We start from the raw sequence: 9,682 nt of genomic DNA on the forward strand, positions 1-9,682 counted from the left end.
TAAGAAATAAAAAAGCAGAAGGAACTAGCCAAAACATCTACTTGACTTGTAGTTCCTATAGTTTTATCTTTGAAAAATAAGGTCAATAGTACTGTTGCACATTCCTAGTTAAACAGATTAATTAAAATATACCTTCAGTAAATGGGAAGTGGTTTTAAATCATGGTAGTAAATGACATATCTTTTAACATATTAAACTTTCTGGAACCTTAGTTAACTTAATCCCAAGACCTCTTCAAAAATTTCTAGTTATAGAATTGTGTCCTACACTGTCAACACTGCATGAGCTCATAAGTATGCATCCTTAGTAACCTAAGTATGCATCCATTTCAGAATATATCTATGTGTATGGCCTATTTTAAGATCACAAACCTAAAAGGTCTCAGTAGGATTAAATAATTGTGAAGATTGGATTTAAAATTAGGAGAGCCTCTTTGAAACCAGTCTCTCTTTTTTTTTTTTTATTCTGTTCAGTGTATTTTTGTAAAACATAAACTGTAATTATTTTGAGGTGAAGGTGAAATAATAAAAGAAGTAATACAAATAATAAAATAAAAAAAAAAAACTTTATTATTGTCTAAGTCTAGAATTCCTGGGTTTGGGACAAAGTAAAAAACAGAATTTAAAACATATTGTTTTAAAAGGATAAAATATCAAATGCATGCAATGTTCTCTAAGAGATTCACAATAATATGCATTGAACTCTTTGTAGTGAAGCTGTTTACCCTTTGTGAAAGTTATGATCTGTAGTCTTACGTGCAAGTGAAAACATTGTGCTATTCTCGTAATTTTGTCAAAGTACCTGAATCATTCCCATGTGTACTATTTGATATGTTCCAGTTTCCTTGTTAAATTAAAACCAGACTGAGCTGTGAACTGGTAGACGGTATTGCGTGGTGAAGAAAAAAATCCATGGGATTCTTTAAAATATTTACACCACTTTGTATATGAACAGTACAAATCTATTATTCTAACTCTGAACAAATTAAATAGATACACACAAGTTTTTTTATGGTTTAACTGTCAGGCTTAGAGATCTGAGATCATACAAGCATACAATAAAATGTCAACATTAACAGGTGATTGTATAACTTCAGTAAACTGTTGAATAGTTGCACTATACTCTATTTATTTTAAATCTCCAAACTAATCAAATAAAAAAAACTCAGTTTTGTTTTAATATCTTTTGGGAAACCACGGAGGACAGAATCTGTCCAAATGAAACTGCAAATGGATGTAGCGAAGTTTGCTAAATGGATATTCTGTTGCTTATAACCTCTTGGAGTAAAAGCGATACATGTGACTTTTGGTCAGCTTTGTTAAAAAATAATACCTTTTTTACAGATAAACCAGTAAAAGATTATAAGGTATAACATAGGGCATTAGTTTGTTTCATCTATTTTTAACTAATGAGTTTGACTTTTTCAATCCACTACCAAATGTACTATTTTCCAGATTCTATGAAGCCACGACTGGCCTGCAGGCCGCTTAATTGCTTGTTGGGACTAGATGTCAGACTGGCCTAGACCTGTCTGTGCTGCCTGTGCTGCCTGTGCTGTGCCTGGTCAGGAAATGGATACAGGGCCCCTATCGTGGTTATTGCTTTTTCTGATGCTAGATTTTACACTTTTCAGATACGTGCTGCTTCTGTCTTCCTCAATCATACATGAACGATTGCTGTCTATCCTTTGTGTTGTGACATTACTACTTGAGTCACTTTACTATTAACATGCAGCAGAGATTGTTATTTGAAAGCATAAACACTTATACTTGAAAACAAGTTCAGATGATTGAGTTAATGCAAATATTTAGTAATCCAGACATGTTAATATTAAAGTTAGCCAATGCATGTCTGCTTTGCATAAAACTAAACAGCATACAAATAATTTTCTCATTTACTGGCTTGTTAAACCTGTAGAATTTCAGATGGTATGGATAACTTCCACAAAAGCAAAAGCTGTAAAGTCCCAAGAAAGGCTAATATGCTAATAAAACACAGTTGTTGAAATGCAATTTCAAAGAAAATACAACATGTGCTTTCTTAAAACAAAATACTGTACCTTTACTAGCATTGTGACACTACATCTATGAAAACAAGTGTGGTAACATTTCAAGTGAAAGATTTTACTATACAGTAGTTTTACAAGTTTTTTTTGTTTTTTTTTCTGGTACCAATAAGTGTAGCTGTTAAGTAGATGCTTAGTAATCGACCCTAAATGAAATCACATGCAATACAACAGAATAGTATAATAACAGATTTGGACATTCATTGAAGGGCTGTACATTTACTCAAGTGAAGTCAGTTTCAGGTATTATGATAAATGGCAGTATCAATGTTCTGTGATAAGAGATGGCAAGACATTAGTGTCAGACAAAGAACTCTCATAAAAATGTATTATGCGTCAAAACTTATTTGTATATTAAAATGTATTGTAGGTTTATGCCAGTATACACAGTATATTAGTGTATTTTATTATTTTCTATATGTCCTATTATCTGACTAATAATTTTGTAAATGTTTGTTGGAATTATTTAAAAAAAATAGCTTTATGGATATTTTGTATCCAAAGAAAACCCAGTAGGGTTTAGACATTTGTTTACAATAAACTGCTAGCATTAATAAAGATGTTTGGACATGTTTAAAATCGATTAGTTTGCCTTACCATCACTAATACTACAAAATGCCTATCCTCTTTGACAAGTACATCTCCACAGTGTGCAACACATGTGGCCTTTATTGTGATGTACTAGGTGATAAACCTTTTTGACTATAGGTTTTTTACTCTACTCTTTACAATGGCTTCATTTGTTTCACTTTTGAAGAATTTTTGAGAAATGCAATAATGCTTATTTTGTCTATGGCTTACAGAAACATTTGATCCTACTCTAGATGTATCACTTGCAAAGTTCTATAGTGAATAATATCTAGGATAATTGGGCTAAAATCTTGGCAGCGTTTTTTTTCTTTAAAACATTTTTTGAGACTGTAGCGTGCCACTAAAACATATACAGCTTAGTAGGAACAATGATGGATGTCTCAAAGCTAGAACAGAGGTATTTTACACACATCACACAATGTGGACTTTATGCCACTGCAACTGTTTAGTAGATATAAGGAGATGCTAGTATTCACATATGGGTTGCAAATGTTAGCTCTGCTGTTCAGGAAGCCTCAGAAGGTTTCCCCCCAGCTTGAACAAATTTATCTTACCATTTTGGATCAGCCTCTGGCTAAGTAAACTAATTTGCGGCTGATCCTCAATTCTGTCCTCCCTGAGTAGACTCAAAACCCACCTTGCCTTGATTTGGTTCTTGTTAAATACATAGAAATCTGGTGAAAAACTGACCCTTGTATGCGCAGACTACTCTTCCTACACCACTAGGAAGCTGGACTAGATGTAGTAAAAACATTTGAGACTGTGTTTACATCAACATCATTTGAAAGTGACTGTATGTGAAACATGTTCGATTTTTTCAAAACTTTCAATATAGATAGGGACACAATATATTTTACAATTCAAATAACTTGAATTCTGCTTAAACTATAAACTATGATTACAATATGTTACCAAGTATGCAGATGTCATCCTGACAGGTATAGGCATTCAAAATCTGCAGAATAAATTGTAGGTAAATTATTAGATTTCTGCAGAGAAATGTCAACAGTTTGGGGCCTTTGTTTGCAGTGTTTGAAATGTTATGAATAGCTTCTAAGACTATTAGACTAAATTAATCAGATAATGTTACAAATTATAACAGTAATTATTCTTAACAGTTAATTTGAATAACTTTTTTTTTTTAAATGTTCTGTAGTTAATTACGACATAATCTCCAAAAGTATGCCAATTTAGCTTTTTCAGTAGATTATCTGTGTCTGCATATTTCAACTGTCTCTGTTCTTACCACAAGGTGAATTATCATTGCCATTTTACTGTCTATAAACAGCATAAATTATTTAAAAAAAGAACCCAGTTTTCAAGTAAAAATAATGTTCAACAATAAATGTACACTTATTTTATTAATTTCCATATTAATAGCTAAATGTATACAACCATCAAATGCTCATACTCTGTAGTAAGCTGCACGCAATACTAGAAACAAAACAGTAAATAGATCAAACATGCTGTAAAACAAAAAAAAAAGAAGTTATTCTATTTAAAAATAATGATAAAAATCACACAGTGTATGTTTACCCAAAGCAAATTCTCCAAAAAGTCACCTGTTTGCTCAAAGAAAAGTTGATAACTTTTCAGGGTGAGTGATGTTTGCTGGGTGGGGTGATTGGCTTGCATGCAAAGTGTAATTTCAGCCTCAATGACAAATAAAGACTGAATCCTGACATGATTTGCTTTAGAAAACTGTTAAGTAAATGTAGAAACTTTTACAGTTCAGTACATGTATCTGACAACCACCAGAATATCTTATGTTTAAAATCACTAACTGAATCACTGTGCCTTTGAACTTTTTTAATGAGGCTTATGTTGATTTAACAACAGATAATGTAGTAAAACAGTTAGCAGTGAATGTTGAGGATTTTGAAAATGATAGGGTTAAAGCTGTATACAGTAAGTGAAAACATGAAAAGAAAGAAATCCATGTATTTGTTTTTCTTTAGCAACAAAAATAGACACAGAGACTTTTATTGAACATTTGCAGGTTTTATCTTTGTTCTTTACTTTTGATTTATGCCGCATAGATTCTGTTATGGAATTCTGTAAAATAGATTTATAGCACTATCCATTTTACTTGAATGAGGAATATTGTGTTTGATGCTTCATAGTTACAAATACTAGTGTAAATAAGCTTGTTGTTGGGGAAACCTTGTGTACAGTGCCAAAACAAAATGACTTTGGCAAGATCTCTTTCTTGATAACTAAAAAAAATTCAGACTTCCGTGATTCCCAGTGTCAGAATTGTGAAATAAAGGTTATAAAGCAAATGCTTAACTCGGCATTGGTCCCAGGATAACTTGTGAGTTTTATAAAGACTGAAAATCTGTGACGGTGAACTTAAGAGTGACCCTAGCACCACACGCACACACACACACACACACACACACTGCTGTGCACTGTCTCAACAGTGCACCCCTTCAGATTAATGAAAACAGAGCACTTCCCCTTGCCGCCACTTGGGAGCCATTTCCCTTCTACATACTCTCACTGTTGGTCTTAACAGTTCCCAGATGATAATGCACTTAGCTGTGTGATGGATTTGAACCCCAGCAAATGCTGACGTCTTATTAAGTCTCCACAATACTTTTTTGGTTTTTTGGTCTAATGGTAATCAATTGCAGTCAGGTATGAGATGTAAAAGACACAGTTGTCAGAACAAAATCAGTTTTTTTCTTTTTTCAAAAAAAGTAAATTTGGAGTTTGAGTAATGTCGTTTAGTTTCTTTGATTGGCTTATTATACATACAAAATACTGTATTTGAAATAAACAGTAACCAATTACGATAATTATATTTTAGAAATAATGTTTCAAGCTTAAATTTGCACAGTAATTTAGCAGTTTTCCCATGCATTTCCATGATTATACTATGCATTTACCCTAGTGGTTTGCCATGATATTACATATGTTTTACCATTATCTTCCTGGTCTTTACGATGCTTTCCTACGCTTTACCATGCTTTCACTTCTTTTCTAAGGGAACCAAATAGGTTCACTTCTTTTCTAAATATATCCCTTCTATATATATATATATATATATATATATATATATATATATATATATATTTATTATTTATTTGTTTTTATTATAGGGCATTTGTTTTTAAACTGCACTCAGGTACAGTTCATCTAAAAGTATTAATTTTGTTGATATTGTGCCAATCATAATGTGTACTAAGTTTTGTTTGTATAAACTGAAAAATATGAATCCTGAATAATAGCTAAGTAGTCACACAGCATGCTGCTTTCATCAAAAGCACTACTGCGTGTTTCCTTATGTGTTGTGCGTGCAGTTGCCAGCCACATCTGTGTGTATCAATTTCCCTGCTTTGCAACGCCAATTGTTACGCAAGGGACTTTTCCATCCACGCTAAAGATGTAGTCTGTCACGGCAACATTTTTAAGAGTTGAAAATTTGGTAGTTATGAGGGAGAGGGCTGCCCTTTGTAACTCTTTAATGAGAGAATGTGTTTTTTTTTTTTTTTAATCTACTGGAGTTGTTTCTGATCATGGAGGAATGTGGTAAACAGACCCCAAAGAATCTGTTTGTTTTCTATAAAATTTGGGTTTAAATTGATGCAACAAAAAGTGACCATTTTCCTGAGTACTGGAAAGTAAGGCACAGTGGAGTATGCAGTATTATCAGGAGGAACGAGAACCAAATACAAAAGCATATTTCACTCAGATTTTCAATCTGAAACAGGTGGTGAAGATAAAATATAGTGCTTGTTTTCCCTCGGTGCAAGGTTACCAGTTTACCATGAAAAACATGGTAAATTAAGAATAGTATTCTTAAGAATTAAGAATATTAAAGCATGGTAAACTATGGTAAATGCATAGTATTGCCATGGGGAAAGCATAGGAAAACTGCACCTTAAATACTGTGGATATTTTTACTTTTTTTTTTTTTATTTCAAGTCATATACACTTAAAGCTGCATTATTCAGATGTACCATTCAATGTTCATCTCTGTTTGAAAACACATTTTTAGGTTAATTAGATACAGTAACCTATATCTATGCATTATAATAAATAAGATAATTTGTTAAAATATGACTTATATTAAATAATACTGGAACATTCACTATGCCAAACTATGCACCTGTTGTACTTTATAACTGTCATTCTGTTAACATGCTGTTTTAAAAGGGACGCCTGTCCTTACAATTGAGTCTCTTGTCAGGAATTTCATAGAATCACAATATCCTGGCAAAGCTAAACCTGTAACTTTTACTAGATTCATTAACCCTGTAATTTCCATTTCAGATACAATGCTTAGCCACCCCTCTCTCTCTATATATATTTTTAAATCCAGCCTCACAAGCCAGAATTTTACATATGCAGTGCATTATATGTTAACTGCCAATAATTTTTTGGGCAGGGTTGTACAAGAAACGGAATCTTGGACAAAAATGTTTAGGCATTACAGGGTTAACATATGTTGGAGAAATTAGTCATTTTAGATAAACAAAATAAACAGAAATGTTTGCTGAAGTGAAACCTTCACACAGGCATGGCTGTGTGTTATTTTGTCTGTTTACAAACAGCCATCATGTGTTTTGTCAGACTCAACCTGGGTCAAAGCCTGTCGACCCACATCCTGAGGTGGGTCACAGCGACCCGGGTCAGCACGGGTACTACTCAGGTACCTGGTTTCACATTACGCAGGATTGTGACCTGGGTAGGAGTGCAAGTATGAAAGGGGCTTTAGGGTTATGTTATTATCAACACCTCGTAACGTTTTATTAGCGGCATTTTTTTAGAATAGTTTTTTTTTTTTCTTGTTGTCTGGTTTTAAAATTAAATAATCCCTAAAATATGGAAGCAAATATTGCAATGTGTGCTCATATGCTTGTGTATCAACAGACCTACAGTTGTAGTGCACAGTCAAGATAAGATTCTAGTTTCTACTTTACAAAATTGTGTGCAACAAGTAGCACATTGTTTGTTGATCTTAAGACTGTGGTCATAAATGTTGTAACCAAAGCATTTTGATTGTCAGATTTAAATATCTGAATTTTACATGTGAAACACTGATACCCAGAGAGAAGGCCCTGCAAACATTCAGACTAGGCTCTTCCAGTTGTTATTGAATGCTTTCTGTTTGGTAATGCTTAGCATCCGCAACTAATCTATTATGAGCTTCACAACATGCTGGATAACAATTAACACAGGAGCCGTGTAGAGCCAACAGTAGAAAATGCTATTAGACTTGTGCTTTTAAATAGCAGAGACTATATTGTGCTTTACCTTGTATATAAAAATGGATACACTACTTGAAAACAGAAATGTTATCTAACTCAGAATAAGGTACTTACTGTAACGGTTGTTTTGCTCGCCTGTCCCTTCGATTTTGCCCATTTCATCAATTGTCAGGTACCAGTGTGTCCGACAGAAAAGTCTCCTCACTCGTACATCCCCTCCCTCCATATAGTCATAACTTCTTGTGTGCCGTTCAGGACTGGAACAGTTCGGATTTGCAGCTAGTTGCTCTGGAGTCATATCATTGCAAGCTAAAGACACACTGCCCACTAGAAAGATAACGTGAAAGTACAGTCTAGAAAGCAAAGTTGGCAGGATCAATTTTAGCATCCATTTGCGCATTATAATACAATGCTCTGGGTATTCACGAACAACATACTGAAATGTAAATTAAAAAGCAGGCTATTGCTGCTAGGTCCTTGACCTGGCTTCTGTCTGGAAGTGAAGTCTGAAAAGGGGTTGTTTAGCTTGGTGTGTTTGAAGTATAGTTCCCCCTTTTTTCACTAAACATGAAGAAAATTGTCTTCTGTAATCCTTTGTTGTTGTCAATCTTCACCCTGAATGAGAGAATTTGAAGCAATGTTGCCAGTTGTGGATTTCCTTGCTATTGAATTCACAGATTGGGATGGCACTCTTGACAGTAACAGAGCTGCAAGTAAAAATAACACTTAGAGCAATTTTACCAAGTTATTATGGTCTTTGTTAACATGAATCACAGCTGGAGTTGTACACTAACTCTGGAACAATGTCTAAAAACAAAGGATAAATAATCTTTTACAGACTAATTTGGATGACAGTTGCTATAACAACTGGGGATGATCATCTTGTGTTAGAGGCAGATATATATTAATAAGCTTTTGACTAAGCTGCAATGGTAAAATAAATGTTACACATCTGCTTTAGTTTTTCCTTTATTTGCTCACCTCATACTTGTAGTCAAGCATTTGTAATCATTGACACTTTTGTGGTTGACCAAACTCTTTCCGGAGAACTGCCCACATTTCTCTTGCTTAGAAGTCTGGACAGACTGGAGACTTTCAGTACCACCTCTTTGTCAGCTTTGCACGTGTAGACATACTTTGTCTGAATAGTAGCCAAATTTCTACTCTCACATTCCCATAAGTAACATTTAAACTTTCAATAGTGTTTGACAACATGAAATTAAGGAAGATCTGTCAACAGATTGTATTGCAAAAAAAACCCCAAAACTTACTTTTGTTGTTTTCAGAAGACAGCTGTAAATAAAAATATTCCATTTCTATTTTCCGTCTTTCGCAACAAGTCTCTCTATGGCTTCAACCTATTTCTCAATCCAGAAGAGACTCCCGTGGACTCATAATTGTTTCCATATTAAGTGCTAACTCAAGAAGTGGTTTTCTGTGCATCTTTCGTCTGTTGTTCAGTGCGCTTCAATAAATGCCTTTTGCTGACCTCACTTGAAGGCAATTAGATCTCAGCCAGTCAGCTGTCATTTGGATACATGAACAGAGGGAAAAAAAAGTCTGTTTCTTTTTGCCAGGCATCCAAATAGTCATCAGACAGAGCTATGAACTTGAATAGTTTATATTGCTGGGCTATATATCAAGTTTGTGTTTCCAAAAAAAGAAATAACAATCGTTATTTAAATGACAGTTCCTATTATATTATGTTTGGTTTATGTTTTTTTGACACAGCCTTCTTGTTTTTTTTATGTTTTATTTCAGTCAGATTTTACATGTAAAATGTCTCTGAATATTATTGTGCCACTAAACC

The 9,682-nt window shown here is 33.8% G+C and overlaps 1 protein-coding gene across 2 annotated transcripts in view; it reads right to left on the reverse strand.

Annotated features, from left to right (window-relative positions):
- Positions 1-9,304, reverse strand: part of LOC121298847 (fibroblast growth factor 7-like) — a 13,391-nt gene extending 4,087 nt beyond the window's left edge. The window contains exons 1-2 of one of the 2 annotated variants that reach the window (XM_041226095.1): positions 9,144-9,304; positions 7,987-8,579 (exon numbers count right to left, since the gene is read on the reverse strand). In XM_041226095.1, coding sequence (XP_041082029.1) covers positions 7,987-8,272 — 286 coding nt within the window. In that variant the 5' untranslated portion in view covers positions 8,273-8,579; positions 9,144-9,304. Of the gene's footprint in view, positions 1-7,986; positions 8,740-9,143 lie in introns of those variants that run through there. The other variant, XM_041226094.1, reaches the window with a different exon arrangement.
- Between the last annotated feature and the right edge of the window lie 378 nt (positions 9,305-9,682).

Source organism: Polyodon spathula, chromosome 24 (genome assembly GCF_017654505.1).
Source record: "Polyodon spathula isolate WHYD16114869_AA chromosome 24, ASM1765450v1, whole genome shotgun sequence".
NCBI lineage: Eukaryota > Metazoa > Chordata > Actinopteri > Acipenseriformes > Polyodontidae > Polyodon > Polyodon spathula.